Below are 23,434 nucleotides of genomic sequence, written 5' to 3' on the forward strand. Positions count from 1 at the left end.
CAATATGGTGAAAACCGGCCATTTGTGGTTTAGAAGACCGTGATAGGGCAAGAGCTCTGATATTTGTGTACTCACTTTGCTCAAACACAGTCAGAAAGAGAGAGCTCCGTTCTTTCCGCTATACCGACCTTCTGCAAGTGGAGTATGTGTACAAACGCAAGAGTTAAAAGCGACGAAAGAGCTTGTAGACGGTCTTACATCATAAACGGTCTTCTCTACATTGACCTTATATTTGTCCCCCAATGCACTAGCATTATCATCCTGCACCGCTTATCTTGCTTGTCAGTACATCTCTATTTTGTTTTGCACTCATTCACTTAAAACATTCATGGGTTTAGTATAAGGCGGTTGTCGCACTGACGGCGACTGGTAACAGCCTAAGAATTTTTTTACTATTGAGTTGTAGTCAAGTTAACTACGTAAATAGGACTATAAGTAAATAGTTATTAACCCTTGGAGTGGTAGGCGGCTTCCTACCGTTTACGTCATTAAAATTTTTGAAATAAAATGAAAATTCCAACAACTCAAAAACGACGTATGTCACTTGAAGAGTTAATTTAAAGAAATCCGTTTTCATTTTACTGCGTAAAATGTAAGAAAATTTCGTGCTTCGAATTTCACGGGTAAACGAGATGGCGCTGTACAGCTCCATTTTGCGGTAACTCTGGTTGTCAAAAGTTGACTTTTGACATTTAAGTGACCGTAAAACATGGCGCAGTGTGTCATAATAAGGAGCACGTATTTTTCTTAGACTTTCCCTCCCAATTACAATCAATTGTCAAAGCTACTATTATGATGTAACACTTAAATGAAGTTGTGGTATAGTTTTCATATATGTACATATAAAAACTATTGGCACACAGACAAAGAGAATTGATTGTAATAGAGATAGACTAAGAAAAAAACGTGCCCCTTAGTTTGACATCCAAAGCAGATGGCGCTGTACTGCGCCATATGTTTTGCTGTCACTGAATTGTCAAACGTCAACATTTGACAGTCAGTTACCGCAAAATGAATGGAGCTGTACAGCGCCATCTCGTTTACCTGTCAAATTCGAAGCACAAAATTGTCTTAGATTCTACGCATATGAATTAATGTATGTTTGAACATAATTACCCAGCAAAGTAGGCACATTTTACGATAGTAAAACTGTCCACCGTGTTTTAGAGAGTTGAACACCGACGCTTCCCTCAACCTGCATCTGGAGGACTCCACGGTACGCTCCGAAAGGATGACACCGTTCAAATTCTCTACGGCTCATGTAAAGGTAAGATATCACACTACCTCAAGATGCTACATACAGTGAAATCCGTTTATTATGACTGCTTATATTGTCTAACCGTTTTTTTAAATAAATAAATAATAAATATTTAAATATTATAGGACATTATTACACAAATTGACAAGTCCTACAGTAAGCTCAATAAGGCTTGTGTTGAGGGTACTTAGACAACGATATATATAATATATAAATATTTATAAATACTTAAATACATAGAAAACACCCATGACTCAGGAACAAATATCCATGCTCATCACACGAATATATGCCCTTACCAGGATTTGAACCCGGGACCATCAGCTTCGTAGGCAGGGTCACTACCCACTAGGCCAAACTGGTCGTTTACTATGACGCTAAGTTTGGTTTTTATACACCGTGTGTTTATTGAATTCCGTTAACTCTGGGGTATGGATAAGTATGTTTAAGGAAACTAAACGCCATATTAATTTAAAAAAAAATGTTTTTATTTTATTTTTATAAAAAGTAATTAAATGTTCCATATAGCGTTTTTGTAACACGGCATTACATTTAATTCAACCAAACATTTGACGACCGGTCTGGCCTAGTGGGTAGTGACCCTGCCTACGACGCCGATGGTCCCGGGTTTAAATCCTGGTAAGGGCATTTATTCGTGTGATGAGCATGGATATTTGTTCCTGAGTCATGGGTGTTATATATTATATATATCGTTGTCTAAGTACCCTCAACACAAGCCTTATTGAGCTTACTGTGGGACTTAGTCAATTTGTGTAATAATGTCCATTAATATTTATTTATTTAAACAATTGAGAACTGTGACATATCAATGTCATTTCGAACAAAAATCGTCCGAGATAGTATTTACGTTTAGTAGCAAATGTACACACTCGTACTAAACACTAATCAATATGTAAACAGGCCCTAAGGCAAGTGTATTCGCTCGTGGGAGCCTTATAACATAAAAATAATTTATTGATTATCTCCGTAATGAAGTTAATTAGAATACCAGTGTCTTTGAGAAAGTTACTTAATGTAAGCTCAAGAATGCACCCTTGAAATTAACGGAAATCAAATAAAACACGTTGTATAATAAATTGCAACAAAGTCGGATAAGATGACTTCGCTTATAGTAACAAATCGCTCCCTATGACCTATAAATCCTAGTTTTATGAAATTACGATCGGTTATAGGAGTTTTTAGATTTTTATACCTTCCTCTAGTAACTTCATCGATTCGAAACTTAATGTCTTGGCTTTCGCTCTATAGAAAGAAATCACGACTATAGGTCTAAAACGCATTTATAACTTTAAAGTATATTTAAAACTGGGTATATCGGTAATTTATTTTGTTTTAAATATTGTTTAATAAAATGTGTTCAAAACGCGCAAGTTTTAAATGTTATGTGGATTTCAGGGGCTTATAAATCCCGGTCTTTTGATAGGCTTGCGTGGGGATATAGATCCATCACATAGAGGCCCCTTGGAGAGCTTCGTGTAAAATGCCTGCTGGAACCCGTTCACAGGCACAACAATAGACACCCATGAACCGGTCGCAGCAGGCATTGGGACTATTGTAGAAAAAGTGAACAGTATAACGGTCTATGGACTGAAGGACAATGAGACTGGGTTATTGCATAGACGTCCGGACACCTGCCATAACAATGTTTTACTAGTTATCGAGGCAAGCGGTGACTCGCCGCCCACTAGGTGGGCCCCTGAAACTGCCGTCGTGAAGACGACCAGGAGCAACACCGGTGTGAGCGGCTCAGGGGTGTCGCGTCTTATGCATAACATAATAACTAAAAATAACAATTCAATAATAATGATATCTGTGATTCTGGACACGCACGGCCGTCCGCTCAGTATCTAGCAAGCGGCGTTCAGAGAAGGACCTGAACCCACTGCACAAGCTTAATTTTCTTACAACAGTGTCTCACTACTCAATTTCTCTACAGGGCAACATCTCATCCCGCCACATAGTTGTCGTCCGTCCGTCTTACCCCGTGGACGGTCTGCCCGCGACCGTCCAGATCGTCTCGCTGTCTGCGTCGCTAGCCTCGGACCCCAGTGTGAGAGAGCTGGTTCAATACCCCGGGCCGCTTGTCAAAGGTAAGTTGTTCTTCGGCCCTTCCCCGTGGACTGTCTGCCCGCGTCCGTCCAGATAGTCTTGATGTCCACGTCGTTAGCTTCAGACCCCAGTGTGAGGGAGCTGGTCCAATACCCCGGCCCATTTGTCAAGGTAATTTGCAGGCCACGACCTTTTAGTGCCGATGACGTCAAACCACACATAGTAGGTTGGTTACAAATAGTATTTTCGTAAACAATTACCACATATCAGTCACCGATATCGCAACTTGAAATGAGCTGTACTAAAAAGAATTCGAAATAGAGGTGGGATGTCAAAGAAAGTTTGTAGCCACAGTAAATTTACTGCCATCTTTCGACACATGGTTATGGCGCCATCGCTCGAAACGATGCCGCTATACATTTGGCCTATCTGTTTGATATTGAATAAATTTAACACATATCAGTGAAAGAATAAGGATCAAAGTCAATTGGCGTTCTAAAGTTTTAATCATGTGTCGAAAGATGGCAGTAAATTGACTGTGGCTAGCCAGGGCCCGTACTTTTAATGCCGTTGACGCAAAAATGACGTAATTTAACATACAGGGAGTTACTACCAATTTAGATAACTTACTTATTGATGGGTATCTTAATATTTTTTTTATATATATTTATTTATTTATTTATTACAGATAAATCACAATTACAGAATATTTGATCAAAAAGTATCGTTAAACCACAATGGTTTGTCTCGATACTCCATTCCGCAGTATTTAATAATTAGAAATACAATGCAATACACATATACATCCAATTTGTAAATGACATTATAATTGCAAATATCACAAACTGAGCGCGTCTGTTATCATACCGGCCGGCCGAGCAAAACGAGAACCGGTCCCCGCTTACTCGATACAGGCTGCTCGAATTGCACTAAATGAAATAACATAAATATGCATTAGTTAAAATAATTTAATTGTTTAAGCATTTCCTTTTTAAGAATATATGCTATATTGTTTGGTGTTATCTTATCTTTCCACTCTTTAGGAAACTTATTTATTAACTCTGGTATGATGTATTCTGATGTTCTTCTGCCATAAAAATTGTTGAATTGGGGCTTTTGTAGCATTTGATTTGTTACTTGCCGCGTATTTATTGGATGTGATATTAAATGCTGGATTTCATTTCTAAAGTATTGCTCTTTTAGCATATGATGTTTAATAAATACTTGTTACGTGAATAAATTCTGTTAAGCTGTTAAAAACCAAAAATATCTATTATTTCATAAATTAATAATCTATTATTTATTTGTGTGACAATAAAATGAAAGTCAGTTAGACGTTTCTATACTGATTGTCAAGTATATGTATCAGTTACCTAAAGAGGTTGACAAATGATTAATTATTACGAAAATACCAATTGGAATCATACTCTATGTAGCGTGACGTCATTTTTCTGTCAACGGCATGAAATATACGGGCTCTAGTGGCTACATACTTTTCTTTGACAATCCACCTCTAATTCAGTTTCTTTTTGGCGTAAAGCCGTCATAACGTCTTTAACTAAAATTGACATTCAGAATCATAACACATTTGACATCAGTGACACATCTACTTTTATTATGGTTACAAAGACAATGTACCTATAAACTATTAATTCGTTCTATTTTAAAACGAAACAAAGATAATTCTATTTTCTAAGGCCATTGATTCAAATTAGACTGCCGATTTTTCTTGTATGTTAAGCCGCTAGAGGTGTAATATGGCAATTAGCCACTTTCAGTGTTTAACAGTAACAATGGTTTACTGTAACATCAACGCATATTGCTTCTGTCACCGCAACCTAACGTGTATATATAGGCGGGTTTTTACGGAATATACGTTCTTATACTATCACACATAAGGTGTTTCACTATCTACTCCCTGTCCGTGCTTGAGACAATATATTTCAATTTCAATTTTTTATTCATAAAATATTCATTTTACACGTCAAATTTATAACAAACAACATACGTAGTTAAATAGGTACATATTTATATTATTAAGTCAATAAGTATAACAGGCTCACTCTTTGTTAGAGTTAATATATTTTGTCTTCCATTACTATAATTATTTATTTATTATTTATACTTTTATTGCCTACAGGAGTCACTCATAAGAAAAGCGTGATAGAATACTGTGCGAGCCGCGTTCGAAACGCCGGAGGCCGCGACGACGTCATCGGTTACGTGTTGCTCTGGCAGCTGTTAGCTTTGTTGCTCAAGCAAAATGGGGTAAGGACACTGTTGTAATAAATAAACCCAGTGGGACAATCTTATAAGTAAAGGCCCATAGTAAACTCAATAAGGCATGTGTTGTGGGTACAGTCACGTCTGAAAACATCGACACGATCGAAGTGCCGAAAATAAGTATACACGACTTTGTGGCCGATATATTAGGGTAGTGAATACATATTTTTGGCACTTTGTCCGTATCGATATTTACAGACGTGACCGTACCATACGACGATGTATATAATAGACAGATATGGAATTGGAACTGCTGTGGCGCAGCGACCCGAGGTGGATCTTGGCCTCCGACACCAAAGACCACCATGCATCTCTGTCCAAAACCGTTTCTGTCTATACTCTGTATCTTTAGATATTCACATAAAAGTAAAAAAAAAAACAATTTGTACAGTTTCGGTTGGTTATAACATTTATTGGTTAATCAACCAAATCCAAAACCGCCTGGATCTGTCACTGAACGACCTGACTTTAAACCTACATTATTTGATCATGTAATGTTTTCATCTACCCTCAACTGGCTTAAGGAGCCATTTGAAGGTATATTTTGTTTACTTTTATTTTAATACCTCAATATACAGAGTACAGTCGACGGCGCCAATTACGCTAAGGTCTTTTTGCTCTTCGTCTCTCCACAGACAGATATACTCATAGATAATTACTTAAATAAATAAATAGAAAACATCGATAACTCTGGAACATGTGATAAACACACAAATGCCCTTACCAGGATTCGAATTCAGGAGCTCCTTGCTTCGTAGGCCTGACTGATCGACTAAAACCGATATATAAAAACCAGAAATTTACAATTTTGTAATAGCCCCCTCTTAAGGTGCCGTGAGTTCAGGTCGCATCTCGCTAAGCACTGTGCGGACAGCCGTGCGTGCCCGCGATAGCATATATAATTGTTATCAAATTGTATTTTTTTTTTGTAATATTATCGAAAATGTAATTGATGATATCGATCAGAAATAAGACTACGCATGTTTGGAAGCAATTTTCATATCTTAAGCTTTTGTGCAGAAAATGTTACACATTTTGAATGGTGCGCTTAGACCTATGTTCGTGTTTTTTTCTAGCGAAAGTTGTTTGATCAGGTTTCGAATCAGAATATGATCTGAAAATGCGCTAGGATTTTTCAAAAACTGATGGCTCAACCATCACATCAAAACTTGCAAAGAATTTTTAATTTGTCAACATTAAAATACAGTATTCTATTCTATTCTGTAATGGGAGACCTATTTATAGGTCTTTGGGCGGCTAGAAGTATAATCGGAGAGGCGAGCAGGGAGGGAGGGGGCCAAAGAGGCCATTTATTTTATAAGTACAGGCTTAAGTCATAGTTTTAGTTGTCACAGTGTTGTCTGAAATAAATGATTTTTATTTTTATTTTATTTATTTATTTATTATAAGCCAAAGGGAATATATTAGCCCACATGATTTTGGACTTTGGACAAAGTCATAGTGTTGAATTTTGCTTAATTCCTGACACCCTTATAAGTTGTAAAGATGATTTTATTTCGCAGGTGGTGGTCGGTATCGACATCGCCGAGCTTCTGATGAAGAACAAACGTGATTATGAATTTAATTCTAACCCAAAAACTACGCAACAAGGTTCGTACAGATATATCATTTTACTTTAGGGTCATTCTACATTTTACTGCAGGTTTTTGTGATTTCAAAGAAACTTTTAAATACACTAGCTACCAAAACATGATAAGCACAGAATAGGCCTCAATACTTGACCCTTGACTTTTTTTATTGTTAGAATTTATGGCCTGGAATATGCAAACATACAACTATGTTACCGTCCTTGTCCTTTTACTTATAATGACAACTTTGTTACTTATAAAAAAAATAGATAAAATATGTTTTACCTTAGGTATCGTTAGTGCGGCATTAAAATGTGTTTTTATGTTGATGTACAATTAAAAAAATACGTAATTTCGAATATAAAAATCAATATATATTTCAAATATAATAATAATAATTCAGCCTATATACGTCCACTGCTGGGCACAGGCCTCCCCTCATGCGCGAGAGGGCTCGGGCTATAGTCCCCACGCTAGCCCAATGCGGATTGGGGACTTGACATACACCTTTGAATTTCTTCGCAGATGTATGCAGGTTTCCTCACGATGTTTTCCTTCACCGAAAAGCTAGTGGTAAATATCAAATGATATTTCGTACATAAGTTCCGAAAAACTCATTGGTACGAGCCAGGATTTGAACCCACGACCTCCGGATTGAAAGTCGGACGTCATATCCACTCGGCCACCACCGCTTCCTATATTTCAAATATAGGACCATTTAAATACCTGAGAGGCCAGAGCTTGGCCTGAAAAACATAAAAACTCCAAAAATGCGCGCATTCCCAGAGATACCTAGTTAAATCGATTTTCCGCCCCCGAAAAACCCCCATATAGCAAATTTAATCTAAATCGTTAGAGCCGTTTCCGGGATATATACATCGGATGAGGATAGCATCTCTTCGTTGACATGTCTTGTATTATATTGTATTGTAAATGTTTTATTTTCACCAGCCGACGGTCGAGGATCCAGCGTGTCAGAGGAAGACGTCACTGCAACACCCGCGACAGAGCAAACCCGTAAGTAAATACACATTAACACTATTATTGAGTTATTGATTGTAATCCTTTATATATTTTCATCACACTTGCTTGTAAAACGTGTTATTACACGTAGGTGACACGGCCAAGATTTATCAGTGCTTCACCCGAAAGAGTGGAGCGTATTACTGAGCCAGAGCCCTTTTGTTTTGCTGCAACGCACACAGCAAACCTACCCACGTTTTATGAATGCTTTTTGTTCTTTTAACTTTAGATTGAAAAGCATACTATTGTATACAATACTTTTTCTACGAGTCAACAAAAATAATACTTTAAACTAATAAAGTCTTATAGGTAAACAAATCAAAAGTATACAGCTATTTAAGATACGCGAGCAGCCGCGATACCTTCATACTCGTACGCGCCCCGGCCGCCGGGACCCGGCGGGGTGGTCAACGACACCTTCTCGTAACTCATGAGGCCCTGGTACTTGATCTGCGCTAAATTAAATTTTTAGACAGTTTTTTTCTCAATTTTGGCCACCGTAGCCTATGGAGAACTAACAAGCAACGGTAAGCGGTTTTCGTAGTCTATGGATGTTGCTATATTAAGGGTGTCACATGTGCGTTTATGATTTATGAAGCAATTGTTTCTGCTTTACGAACTAAAAATAAATAAATGATTTGAGCTATTGTTTTGTTTCGTCCTCTTGACCGCGGCTGTGATTGGTCATTTCATTATAGTTGACTAAACCGTTTCGAAATGAATATTATAGCTGAGTTGGGAGCCCATACATGAAAAGTACCCCATTACAGTTTGGTATAGGATATCTTAATTCAACCATAACAGTCGACGAGTAGAAAAAATGGTTTATGTATCTATCTGTGTTTAAATTAAGTGTCCTTTATTACAGCAGCCGAAGAGCCTAGTATCGCGCGGCCGAGCGGCATCGATGAAAAGGCCGCTTTGGACCAGCTGAGAGAATATCTGACTTACGGAAACAGGCAGGAAGCTATCGGTAAGTAGTTTTATAGTACAAATACTAATAAATATGCAAACTTCAATGGCCACATAAATATGTATAAGGCAAGTTCAAAAACTTGTATACATTCAAAGTTACTGTCGAATCATAATAAATGCAGTCCTGTGTTGTAATCATGCAGTTAGATGTTATTTGTATTTTTATTTTATATTGTCTACTTATAAAATAAAAATACACCAGATTGAACATTTTAAAGGCTTTATTATGACGACAAATAAAACAAATATTTTTTTTCCTCCAAAGTATTTTCCATTTAATTTTTTTGAAACACTCAATTTCTAACCGTGGTACCCAAATTCGTCAGCTATATAAGACACGGATATACCATCCTCGAATAAGGCAACAGTCCTATACATTTTCACCTTCAAAATTATTCAAAACTGACAAACAAAATGACGCAAAACTATGCGTAGAAGGCGCCACTACCACATTCTGAGGGATCACCACGAAACACGAAAATCGAAGTTTCGTCATCCCTCTTGCATATTCGAGCGATAAAGAGGCCAGATAACAAAACTTCGATTTTCGCGTTTCATAGTAGGCTTCTAAACAAACCGCTTTGATGCATCAATGTCATAGTAAAACCTTCACAAAAAACTGTTTAAGGCATAGTATGTATAATATGATGTGACAGTGCTGCTCTCTGGCGGCAGAACATTGCAGTAATACTCCCTATTGGGGGCCTTTCAACCCTTGGCATAGAGAAATAAGAAGTAATAGAGTGCTCACTCCATACATCAGTTTTGGTACCAAAACGCTTATTATTTTCGCAGTCGACATCTAGCATCCAGTAGCGGAACTCTCAGTACTGCTACTCGACAATAGATATCGCGGCAAACAAAAAGTCTAATGCTCAACTATTTTCCGCTAATATTATAACCAGAGTAAACGTAGGAGTTGAAGATATCGTTCCGGTTCCAGATGTCGACTGCGAAAATAATAAGCATTTTGGTACCAAAACTAATATATGGAGTGAGCATTTAATTACTTCTTATTTTTCTTTGACTGACCTCGTGGGTAGTGACCCTGCCTATGAAGCCGATGGTCCCGGGTTCAAATCATGGTAAGGGCATTTATTCGTGTGATGAGCATGGATATTTGTTCCTGTATTTAAGTATTTATAAATATTTATATATTATATATATCGTTGTCTAGATACCCTCATCACAAGCCTTTATCAGCTTACTGTGGAACTTAGTCAATTTGTGTAATAATGTCCTATAATATTTATTTATGTATGCCCTTGGTTAAGAAAGTACAATTGCCCCTCCAGAATGGGCGATGTCCCACAACCTGTGGGGCCATGCCTTCCAGCTGTGCGCGCACGCGGACCGGCGCTCGCGCGCCGCCGTCGCCGCTCGCTTCGTGGCCGGCGTGCCGCGCAATGATCCGCTGCACACGCTTTACCATACGCTTGCTGGTCGCCAACCTCCCGAGTCAGAGGTAAGGCCTTATTTAGACGGTGCGAGTTGCATTACATTGCGGTATTTGATCGGTGGACCGTAACGTTGTAGCCTGAATAGTCCGCAATGTAACTAAAATCGCAAATTCGCTCCCTATTAACATAAGACAAGCCCCGAGCAAATCAATTTCAAGAGATTGCTCAGAAAAGTTCACCTTATCTACACACGCTTTACCATACGCTTGCTGGTCGCCAACCACCCGTGTCAGGGGTAAGGGCTTATTTAGACGGTGCGAGTTGCATTACATTGCGGTATTTGAATGGTCGGCCGAATTAGTTGTAACCCCAATAGTCCGCAATGTAACTAAAATCGTATGTGAGTTCGCTTGCCGTCTAAATCAGCTGTAAGTCGTGCTGTCCAGGCGAGTCGTCTCAGTTCCCTATCAATATAAGTTTTTTTTTTTTTTTTACTGTAAAACAAGCCCAGCAAAATCAGATTTCAAGAGATTGCTGCGGATGTAGTGCATAATTATTTTTCATCCATTATGCTCAGAAATGTTCTCCTTATCTACACACGCTTTACTATACGCTTGCTGGTCGCCAACCTCCTGAGTCAGAGGTAAGTCTTGCTGTCCAGGCGAGTCGTCTCTGGGATTCACTCCTTCCTCCTTCTGGAATTCCTATTGACGTAAGACAAGCCCCAAGCAAATCAATTTCAAGAGATTGCTACAGAGTGCATAATTATTTTTCCGAAACCTGAAATGTTCACCTTATCTACACACGCTTTACCATACGCTTGCTGGTCGCCAACCTCTCGAGTCAGAGGTAAGTCTTGCTGTCCAGGCGACTCGTCTCTGGGATTCACTCTTTCCTCCTTCTGGAATTTCTATTGACATAAGACAAGCCCCGAGCAAATCAGCTTTCAAACAAAATAATAATTACTCGAATCTGACCACGGTATCGGAGTAATCGGTTATTTATTTATCGTATGGCTTCGTTACATGTCACTGGATATAAAACGGTAGAGAGTATAAATTATAGTAAGTAACAACTTAAAATTTAAAATTTCGCCCTACTCAGGTAAGCCACCGCTTCTTCTGCCAGGATATTGAAGTCGTTGACTTGGCCCATGTATTTTGTGAGGGGACATTCCATTACTATGTGATCGATGGTCTGGTCTGGATGCCCACACTCGCAGGCAGGAGAGGCGCTCCAGCCCCATTTATGCCAGTGGTGTGCGCAGTTACCAATTCCGGTTCTAAGGCGGTTAAGGGCTGACCATACACGACGGGGTTCTTTGAAGCCGGAGGGAGGTGTTTGAGGTGTGAGAGGGATAAGAGGGTTTGTTTGGTCCTTGTGGTGCTCCCATTCCGCTTGCCACGCCTCCATCAAACTCCAAGTGGTTTGTTGATTGGGCATCTGTAGAGCAGGAGGGTTTCTGAACTTTAACCTTTTGTTAGTCATCTCATTGAGGTCTCGGTGGATAGGAAGGTTAGAGCACCTAAGCGTTTTAATGGCTTCTCTGTGAAGGCTATTGTTCCTACGCAGGTGTGCAGGAGCTATGTTGCTCAGAGTGGGTAGCCAGTGGGATGGCGTAGGCTTTAAGCATCCGGAAATTAGTCGGAGTGTCTGGTTTAGTTGCGTGTCGACGGCTGAGGTATGTGCACTGTTCATCCAAACCGGGGCGCAGTACTCAGCCGTTGAGTAAACCAGAGCCAGAGCTGTAGTTCGAAGGCAAGATGCAGTAGCTCCCCAAGTGGTGCCCGTGAGTTTTTGGATAATGTTGTTCCTGGTCTTGAGTTTGCTTGCAGCTTTCTCTAGGTGAACTTTGTATGTTAGGCTTCTGTCAAGCGTAACTCCCAAGTATTTGGGGTTCGGGTTGTGCTTCAGGTTTTCACCTTTGAACCTGATGCTGAGAGTTTTGCCAGCTAGCCTATTGTTTAGGTGGAAACAACACACTTCCGTTTTAGTTGGATTAGGGCACAGGCGCCATCGGCTGAAGTAGTCATCCAGTGCAGCCAGGTCCTTCTCGAGGATTGGTTTTGACGCATCTATATTTCGGTGTTGTGTGATAAGAGCCAGATCGTCGGCGTATCCAAACTTCCGGGAGGCGGTATTGGGTAAGTCGTGCACATAGAGATTGAATAGTAGGGGCGCTAGAACGGAGCCCTGTGGAAGGCCGTTATTTAAAACTCTTACAGTTGCTGTCGTTTTTCTTGTACCCCCAACTTGTGTGGTGGCTGTTGAAGTCTCCGACGTAAAGGGCAGGGTGGGCGAGTTTAGGGAGAGCCGGGTCTGGCCATTTACTGTTTGGTGGTTTATATAAGTTGCAGATATGCATGTCGTTAATTTTTATGATTGTCATGGCGATGTTGTCTGTACTTATGTCATTTGTTATTATGGAGCAAGTGGGTGCGAGCATTTGTCGGATATAAATAGCCGTGCCGTATTGACCATGGTATGTGGCTGCAATCATGTCATAGCCCTGGATTGTTCCTCTGCATGACAACTCAGTGGCGTCTTTGGCATGGTTTTCCTGAATAAGGGCAACGTCGATATCCTGGTCGAACAGGATTTTTTGCATGCACTCTGTTTTTGATAAACTTATCCCTTCTATATTCAAGGAACAGACTCGGACAGAAGGTCCTATATCCATTGTCGATTGGTTCTGTGGCATATCGGTTTTAGCAGCTTTAATTGGCATCTTCTCGGAGGGTAGAAGTTGGAAAGCATATGAAAGAATCCAGTGAGCGCTGCGAGGTCCAGATGGGACAGTGCAGCTGCCAAGTTTGTTACTCTTTTAGCACCACCCGGGGATCACGTGTAGGGCTATCTAAGGTATTTCCTACGGACGCAGAGTAACATCGACCCCCATAATCGGTGAACATACTATATTAAAAAAATAATTATCATTAAGAAACCATCATCATCGGATTTATGGTTTTTGAGAGAAAATGCTCGATTTTCTTAAGAGAACAACCTAATCACCATACACGAGCCTTTAAAAAATGAGGAGGTCCCTCAATTCCCCATAGATCAAATTAAAATGGGACCAACTTGGAGATAACTCCTTTCGAACAAAAAAAGAATTACTCAGGTATGTCAGGATCGTAGCAAGTGGAAATCCGTGGTCTCTGCCTACCCCTCCGGCAAATAGGCGTGATTATATGTATGTATGTAAAGAATTACTTAAATCGGACCACGGGTGTCGGAGTAATCGATGAACGTACATAAAATAGCCACAACCGAATACAGATACTCCTCCTATGAAATTGAAGTCGGTTAAAGAAAACAACCAATACTGGATTGTGTCATAAGGGTTCTGAACCAAGTGAAGGATTCCATAGTCCGTTTTTTCTAGCATTAGACAGAAGGTAAGCTATTTTTACGTGTATTTTGATTGAAAAACAATTTTGATAAATAATTCGCGGCAGATATGACACAACTATAAATCATATACAATCATTTACATTATTTCGCTTTCATAAGTAATATAGGTAGTTACCGATTTTAAAAAAATGATTTTCAATAAAAAGACATGTCAGGATTGTTTACCTATTTTCCAGTGCTAAAAAACGAACTATAAAGTAAAATCCTGAACGTAGTGAGGGAGTTCTACAACAGAAAAGTGTCATACTGAACACTCTTAGCCGGCGAGAAAAGTGCCACTTTGATCCCTATTAGCAAGGAAGAAATAGTTATTTGTGTCCCAAGGGAGTAAAAGTAGAAAATCACGTGCCGCGTGTAAAATTGTTACCCGAGCCGAAGGCGAGGGTGGCAAACACGCGGGATGGAATGTCCTACGTTTCCTCCCGTGGTGCGCATACTATTTTTCTGCTCGACGGAGGCGAAAGCGGCATCTTCGTTTAGCGCAGCGGGAGCAAAGTTGACGCTTTCCACCCGGAGGGCAGAAAAATCCCTTTTCCGATTAGGTGATGTGAAAATGTTTCTCATTTCAGTGGGGTGACTGGCGTGCACACGCCGCCATCATACTGTCTAACACCTCGGCAAAACCGGAGAACGAAACGAGGACGCTTACGCAACTTGGTGAGTATCAGATTTTTTACAATAATTTTCCAGGCAGAATATCACAACGTGTAACTGTGAAAATATCGAAGTGGTCACAGAACACATGTATCTCGGGTTAATAATCGACCACAGATTCAACTGGGGGCCGCATATTAACTATGTGTGCGATAAGTTAAGAGCCATTCTAAGCAAAATGTCAATCCTAAGGTATAAATTACCGTACAAAACCCTACGTATGCTGTACCTAGCCCTCGCTGACTCTGTGATCGGTTACGCTTTGAGTACTTATGGTAAAACCTATAAAACATATATAGAAAAAATATATAACTTACAAATAAGATTATTGAAGACACTTGTACCTAAGCATATCAAAAAGAAATACGAAACAGAATATGCACAACTTTTCAAATACTGTAATGTACTTCCGGTTCAAAATAAGTGTAAACTAGCCATACTAACTGAAGAATATCACTATGTTACTAAACTAAAAGTAAAAAAAAGATGTACAAAACTAAGAAGTCTACAGAGACAAAACAAATATTGTAAACCCAAATATAATAACATATATGGCACTAGGCTGTATACATATATATTAACTAAAATATTAAACGATTTGCCAGAAGATGTTCGTGTAAAGTACTTAAATGGTAAACATGTAAAAAAAGTAATTAAAATGCACTTATTGACATCAAACGGCACAAGCTACTTATACTAAGAATCCTACAATGTTTTCTTTTTTTTTTAAATTTAGACATAAGACATTAATATATATATTGTTCTCTGAACTCCCCATCGGCACACAAACCTCCTCAAGGTTTTGCCTACGATGGGTCTTGTATTAAATTCTAGACTAAATTGTTTGTTTATTCAATAAATTAAAAAAAAAAAAAAAAAAAAGGCCGCACCAATGCACAAGGTTTTCCCAAAAAATCAAAATATATTCCAATTATTCCAGCTTTGATTCATTTGTAGACAATTCACATTTCCAGAAAGTGCAATCTAATTTGAACCTTAAATCGGAATTCTAAAGTTGAAATTCTATTGGTCGATAAATCGTAGTATGCCTCGAAAAGGGTTCAGACGTAAGTGGACGACCTTTTCCCCGTACAAACGTAAGCTATGCATATTTTTATCCTTAGATATTGAGTTTTATAGAATATATTTAACAGAATTTATTGTATTTTAACCATAGCTGTTCCTTCGTTCATTTATCCATCTGGTTCTATCTCTATTACGCACGCGCGTAATTATATTGCTGTCCCGCACAAGACGCCGACAGTCAATGACGCTGTGCGAGCGGGACAGCAATAGGTATAATTATGCGCGTGCAATAGAGATAAGAACACAAGATTGAAACTTAGCTATAACTTTGTAAGGTTGGCGGCATGAGGTTAACCTTTTAGAATGCTACGCCTATCGTGTGCGCGTAATTGTGAACCTTGGCGGAACGCACGAAGGTTCATATTGGGCTGTAACCGCGCGCTTGAGTTGACGTCTTTGCCGGTCAAAGTATGGAAGGTAGAGGTAAGGGATACAATCTCCATATAATAGTTCCAAATCTCTCCAGCGTAGCGCTAGAGTAGCTAAGAACCTAGGCGTTATAGACGGAGTGAAGTGCGCTATCTATGATTAGAATTTTTCTTTTCAAATATTTTAGGTACGAACACTTTTTGGTACATGGAAAAAGCGCTGGTGGCCTAGCAGTAAGAGCGTGTGGCTTGCAATCCGGAAGTCGCGGGTTCAAACCCCGGCTCGTACCAATGGAGCACCAGGTGAAGGAAAACATCGTGAGGAAACCGACTAATCTCTCCGGGCTGGAAGGTCAGATGGCAGTCGATTTTGTAAAAACTAGTGCCTACGCCCAATCTTTGCAACTGTGCACTCACTACACTGCACTGCAATTCCTACCTTTTGTAATGAAACACTTGACAAATTAATACTTGTTTATTCCGAAACCAAATTTACCCTTATAAGGTAAGGCTGTAGAAAAATCTTAATAGCGTGAAGTAGCCGATAGAACAGCGACATCTATTGTGAAATTGGGCAACTAGAAAAACTAAACATACTACATTTAACACAAAGGGTTAACAAAGTTTTCTCTTTTCTCAGGTGACTCGCTCTCCTCTCGCGGTCTACTCTACTCCGCCCAGTTCTGCTACATCTCCGCCCGCGTCCCGTTCTCCCGCCACCCCCTCGCCCCGTTCGCCCCGCCCCCCTCCGTGCCGACCTCTCCCCCTCGCCTCGCGCTCCTCCTCGCCGATTCGAGGGCCGACTCGCTGAACCAACTCGCCACCAACGAGGCGATATTCGCTACGGAGATTTACGAGTACGCGCTGTCGTTGAGTCAGGATTATTGTATCGGTGAATTGCAGGTTAGTGACATTATAAACAGGGCCCGTTTCATGCCGTTGACAGAAAAAGCGGCCAAGTGCGAGTCTCGCCTATGAAGGGTTCCGTACCATTTATGACGTATTAAAAAAAGTACTTACTAGATCTCGTTCAAACCAATTTTCGGTGGAAGTTTGCATGGTAATGTACATCATATTTTTTTTTTGTTTTATCATTCTTTTATTTTAGAAGCTACTGGAGGGGGACCCATTTTACCACTTTTGTCTTTCTTGACTAAGTGTCTTTCGCGCAAACTATTCAGTTTAGAAAAAAACCTCAATATCATTTTTGAAGACCTATCCATAGATACCCCACACGTATGGGTTTGATGAAAAAAAAAGTATGGGGAACCCCCAAACTTTATTGTTTTTTTTTTTCTATTTTTGTGTGAAAATCTTAATGCGGTTTACAGAATACATCTACTTACCAAGTTTCAACAGTATAGTTATTATAGGGACCGTGCGCGTTGGAGGGTCTGCCACCATTATCAACGATGCTCCCATATTATAAACAACGCCGCGCTACGCAGTGCGGCGTAAGCGCCATCGACAATAAGGTCCCTTTTCATAGATAATGTCACAAATAACTATAGGACATATTTACATAGATTGACTAAGCCCCACGGTAAGCTCAACGTTTGTGTTGTGGGTACTCAGACAAAGATATATATAATATACAAATACTTAAATACAATAAAAACATCCATGACTCAGGAACAAATATCTGTGCTCACCGGACAAAAAAACGCCCTTACCGGGATTCGTCAAAATATCATAGCTATAGATAAAATTAGCAAAAGTCTTTATTGTATATAATTGTGTACATAAAAGAGTTGATTGTAATATAGAGGTAATGTCTAAGAAAATTGCGCTCCTTCGTTTGACATCCAAAACAGATGGCGCTGTATTGCGCCATGTGTTTTGCGGTCATTGAATTGCCAAACGTCAACTTTATGTACTGGAAGAGATCCCTTAAAGGGATAAGTTCGCCTTTGTACTAATGATGAGTGTTTTATTTCCTGTTTTGTTTTCATTTTTGTAAAATAAAGAGTTTTACAACTACTACTACTACAAAGTATCTTAGGTAAATATTACCAATTTCATAAGTTTATCATTCCTATTTTTTCCATATTTATGTCTCCTCAAGAAAGCTTAAACTTAATCATATTCTTATAAATATGTACAATAATTATTTCTGCGAACGTCTTCGAGCATTGCGATTTTTTACCCTTATTTTCTACTCCAAACTCAATCGTGATTTTTTTACGAAACAAAAATTCTAGGAATATTGTTTTAATTTCTACTTTTTTAGCTTTCTACTTCGCTTTGTATTTTTCATGTCTTCTTATTTTTGTGTGTATATATGGTAATGGTATGGAAGGAACAAAACTAAGAAATGTTCCAGTAATCGATGGTTGTATATTATCAATGATCAAATTCGCAATGCATAATGATAACGTTTTGTACCTGATTTAAATTAAGCAATAGCTCACGCAAAAACCGGCAAGCGTAGACGTGCCTCAGCCGAGGAGGCGCACTCGGGCGAGGAAAAACGCACGCGTCGCCTCGGCCGAGGCACGTCTACACTGGCCGGTTTGTGCGTGAGGAAATTGCCTCGCGCGTATGCTCGCTATGTGGACCGCTCATATAACACTGGCGATGCAATGCGAACGTATTATTACATTATATGCTTTTTTAGTTTCTTTTTAACTAACATCTACGCATGGCTTGAGCCTTAGAATATTATAATTTGACTTAGAGCCTTATAATTGGACGCTGACTGTACTTATACATTGTTTCCTTTTGAGTTGCGAATTTTTCTTTTGAGCACGCCAATCGTCACTTAGTGAAAGAAAATTTTAAAGATAAAGATAAAAGAGAGGTGACATTCACAAACATGTACGAACATGTACAGGCAACTGGACGAAATGGAATTTGCATATTGCTAGCTATGAAGCCAGCGCTGCTCTTCAGTAGGGCCCATTCGGTGACGCCACGACAGATAACACATTATTATAACATTACAAAGAAAACATATAAGAAAAAGAAGAATTACTTACTACTACAGAAATTACACAACACATGACCACAACAAACACAAAAAAAAATATTTAAATATAAGAAAATTGGTTTACAATGAACGCAACCATATCGTCTCTCAACGTTTGCCTATGGCAAGCTTGTTGCAGCTAGCGCCAGCGGCATCTTGTGTAACTAAAACTGAACAGCAAGCAAAGCATTGGTTTTTTTTTATTTGTTCAGGATTTCCTTTACATTGGACATTTCACACCGTTAGTGGCGTGATTACAGTCGCGTCTGAAAATGTACGGAAAATGTGCCAAAAATATGTATACACTACCTTAATATATGGGCAATAAAGTCGCGTATACATATTTTTGGCACTTTTATCGTATCGATATTTTCAGACGTGACTGTACCCAACTCCCATTTTTTACGAGCTTTACAAATAACAATGGTCTTTTTAAGGAGTGGCCATACTATTGCCAAAGAGAATTGATTGTAATAGAGGGGTTAAATGTAAGAATATAATTTTTAAGGAAAAAAACTGACTTCAATGAGGGAGACCGGTGAATGATTATTGTTGATTTTGGATTTTATACAATGAAATTTAAAAAATTGTCTTGAAATCCTAATTTTCTTAACAAACATAACGAAGACGACAAATCGCCAAGCGGGAACTATGCGTCGTTGAAGAGTTCCATTCTGATCAGCATCAGCAGTTCCACTTCATCAAATGTCACTTTTTTAAATGTAAATGCTTGACTTGTTGATGGAAATACAAAAATCACTATATGTATGCCTTTCACATTTGGAGAGTTCCCTCAATTCCTCGTGGATCCCATCATCAGAACTGAGTTTTGATAAAAACGGGACCAATCTGTATCTGTATAAATTCAATCAAAAATATAATATTCAAAATCGGTTCAGAAATGACGGAGTTATGAAGTAACTAACTAAAAAAAAACATACAACCGAATTGAGAACATCCTCCTTTTGAAATCTTGAAGTCGGTTAAAAACGTGCCCCTTAGTTTGACATCCAAAACAGATGGCGCTATACTGCGCCATATGCTTTGCGGTCACTGAATTGTCAAACGTCAACTTTTGACAATCTAGAGTTACCGCAAAATGTATGGAGCTGTACAGCGCCATCTCGTTCACCTGTCAAATTCGAAACACGAAATTGTCTTAGATTGTATGCATCTTACTCAATCAATGTATCTTTGCAATTGCTGAAAACACTTTGAAAAACGAGCAATTCTAACGCGTAGGACACATCAATGCGTATACGCTGCATCCAATTCCGGTGTGGTCAGTCCCTTATTGTTACTATGTTTACTACTAAAGTAGCGATTTGCAGGGATCCACCGTTACTTTTTTTGTATTCACTCATTGCTTGGCGTTTTGTTAATATGCAACTATTTGTACCACAATGGTGGTAAACAAGGGTATGGCTCGGCTTGTGGTTAAATATGCTCCCACCGAACTTTACTTGTTGCATTGGCAAGTGTTGCCTGGCGAGTATTTTTATTTTAGTTTACGATGGTTTTTTTTTTTAAAGGAAAGCGCTGGTGTTTAGTTGTAATTTTATGAAATGTATAAGGTATTATTAGTAATATGGGCCTTGTCATCTGAATCAAATGTTATATAAATAAATACAGAGCCATTGGCATGCGCTATGTACAGTAAGCATCAATAGTAGCGGATGAAACAACGCGCCTAAAGTATCTGATATTCCAGATAACTTTTCCAAATATACACAAATCTCTAAAATTCAAGTTCAAAATGAATTCAATACAGAATGGTAGATATTTTTGACGCGTTGTTTGTACAGCTACTTTTGATGCTGACCGTACACTCAAACCTTTTCTCGTACACACTTTGCTGTTTGCGATAGCTCTTAATTAAAAACTTATTTCATAGCAAAAACCCTATAAAATTCTAGACACCGCATTAACGTTGCAGTCATACAAATTCCTTACTTAAAATTAAAAAATAAACATTTCAGGCGTACAAATTCCTTCTGGCGTGCCGTCTAGTGGACGCCGGGGAGTACGAACGCGCATTGGCGTATACGGAGGCGCTAGCACGGGCCGTGACGCGTTCGCCGCGGGACTATCCGCAGCAACTGGTGGCTCAGCTGTACCAGTTGGCGGACAGGTTGGTTTTCACAAGCTTTTTTTAATACTATGTCGGTGGCATACAAGCATACGGCTCGCCTGATGGTAAGCAGTCTCCGTAGCCTATGTACGCCTGCAACTCCAGAGGAGTTGCAACCTAACACTCCGCACCCTCGTTGAGCTTTGGCAACCTTACTCACCAGCAGGAACACAACACTATGAGTAGGGTCTAGTGTTACTTGGCTGCGGTTTTCTGTAAGCTGATACTTCCTCAGTTGAGCTCTGTTCTAGATCTGGAATTACATCTGCTGTGCTGTGCCCTACCACACAAAGCGAGATGACATTCACAATGACCATACCTCTCTTTTGGACGTAGTTAAAGGACGTACCCGGGTCTTAAACTTTTTTGGACTTTTTTGTTTAACTCTGATCGTCATAGACGTCAACTAACGCACGCGGCTTCAGCTTAATATCAACCTTAGAGCATTTAGATAAGGTTCATGATTACGTGCCGCGCACGATAGACGTGGCGTTCAAAGGGTTGACTTACAATATTTATTCAGCAAGCAAGATCTGAACCAGTTCCCGATGAAAGGTTCCACTAAAATCAAGCATAACTTTGATGATGAAGATCAAACCCATAGCACTCCAATAAAGATGTATATCAATACTAAGTCAATATTTTCAGGCTCAAATACCACGATCCGGCACTACACGAAGACCCATCCCTAGTAGAAGAGGGTGAACAGAGTGAACCTTCCCCACGACATCAGCAATGGCTTGAAGACGTCGCCGGGGTAGCACAAGTATTAGAGGTAACTCTGGTTACGTTCATATTATATTACCGTATGGCATACGTATCTGGGTAAACTTTAGCCCCCTTATTCATAAACGTGTACTAAAGTTACGATGTCGCTGATCACCGTTTGTCCCTTTCCATCATACCAATACGTCGGAAAGGGACAAACGATGATCAGCGGCATCGTAACTTTAGTACACGTTTATGAATAAGGGGGTAGAGGTTTTACATAAAAGAGTCCGTCTAAAAGAACACTGCATCTATTTCAATGTGACAGTGCTGGTGTTAGAGGTTAGCTTATTGTAACGCTAAACGTGTTCGAATTCGTATAAGTGCGAGAGGTAAATTTGTTCATTTTCATAGTACATTGCCGTAAGGCATATTCTTCTGGGGCAAAGCTGATGTACACAGCAAACATGTTTTGTATAGACGTGGCCATCTTGATCTCCCTCTAGCTGTAGGGTAAATCTTTACCCTACAGCTAGAGGGAAGTATGCTTATATTCATAGCATTATGTGTTATGGCATCGGCGACGGAATATTTTAGATCCATAATTTAGAATGAATAGAACTTTTTTTTTATTACGAAATGGTTGACCACAATCTCACCTGATGGAAAGTGCCGATGCAGTCTAGGATGGAACATGCTTACCTAAAATATGTCTATTTACTCTCTGGGAATAGATTTGCAGGAAGTGAATTCCACTCCTTAGCCGTTCGCATGATGAAGCTGAATGCGTAGCGTTTAGTGTGAATCAGCGGTAGAGTAACGACGTAAGGGTGAAACGCAAGTCCGCGTCTAGTCCCACGGTGGCAGAACGGAGATGGGGGGATAAGATTATGTAATCCCATCGCACACTCCCCGAAATTATCCTGTAGAATACCGATAAACAGGCTACCTTTCTACGGTGTTCTAGACTCTGCAGTCTAGCTTCTATCAATCTCGCCGTGTGGTGCCGGCGGTTTAGAATAGCACCACCCCATCTCGTCCCGTGGGTGTCGTAAAAGCCGACTAAGGGAACACCGACGGATGGGCAGCAGCGTCCGTCGAGTACTCCTATTAACTTCTACTGCGGTCCTTCCAACCTCAATCAATTTCGCCTTAACAATTCTAAAATACTACATACACTATCTCAAACCTACTTTTCGCAGACTTCAAATTAATCATCTTCAATTTTTTTTACCAGTACAACAACCAACAATAAATTTCGTATCAATACAGATCAACGCAAACAAATCTCAACCCGGACCCATGGCCGTCCGTACTCAATGCGGGGACCATGGGTCCATCAAAGCTCAATCATAAAAACAACGCCGGGCCTCTAAACTGAGCATCACCATTGCTTCTTGTCTGATGGTGATGCCGGACCCGGCATCGCATAAACCATAACAGCCTATTAAACTTAACAAAAAAAAACGCTTCTATCAATCTCGCATCCCCCAATAAACTTCCTAGC

The 23,434-nt window shown here is 39.6% G+C and overlaps 1 protein-coding gene across 6 annotated transcripts in view; it reads left to right on the plus strand.

The window, feature by feature from the left end:
• Positions 1-23,434, plus strand: part of LOC133525558 (protein transport protein Sec16A-like) — a 63,791-nt gene that overhangs the window by 6,973 nt on the left and 33,384 nt on the right. For all 6 annotated transcript variants that reach the window (XM_061861871.1, XM_061861892.1, XM_061861860.1 and 3 more), the window contains 11 exons: positions 1,168-1,267; positions 3,216-3,369; positions 5,469-5,596; positions 7,135-7,222; positions 8,152-8,217; positions 9,092-9,196; positions 10,494-10,663; positions 14,582-14,669; positions 16,761-17,023; positions 21,068-21,219; positions 21,868-21,994. In XM_061861871.1, coding sequence (XP_061717855.1) covers positions 1,168-1,267; positions 3,216-3,369; positions 5,469-5,596; positions 7,135-7,222; positions 8,152-8,217; positions 9,092-9,196; positions 10,494-10,663; positions 14,582-14,669; positions 16,761-17,023; positions 21,068-21,219; positions 21,868-21,994 — 1,441 coding nt within the window. The remainder of the gene's footprint in view (positions 1-1,167; positions 1,268-3,215; positions 3,370-5,468; positions 5,597-7,134; positions 7,223-8,151; positions 8,218-9,091; positions 9,197-10,493; positions 10,664-14,581; positions 14,670-16,760; positions 17,024-21,067; positions 21,220-21,867; positions 21,995-23,434) is intronic.

This window comes from Cydia pomonella, chromosome 1 (genome assembly GCF_033807575.1).
Source record: "Cydia pomonella isolate Wapato2018A chromosome 1, ilCydPomo1, whole genome shotgun sequence".
Taxonomy (NCBI): Eukaryota; Metazoa; Arthropoda; class Insecta; order Lepidoptera; family Tortricidae; genus Cydia; species Cydia pomonella.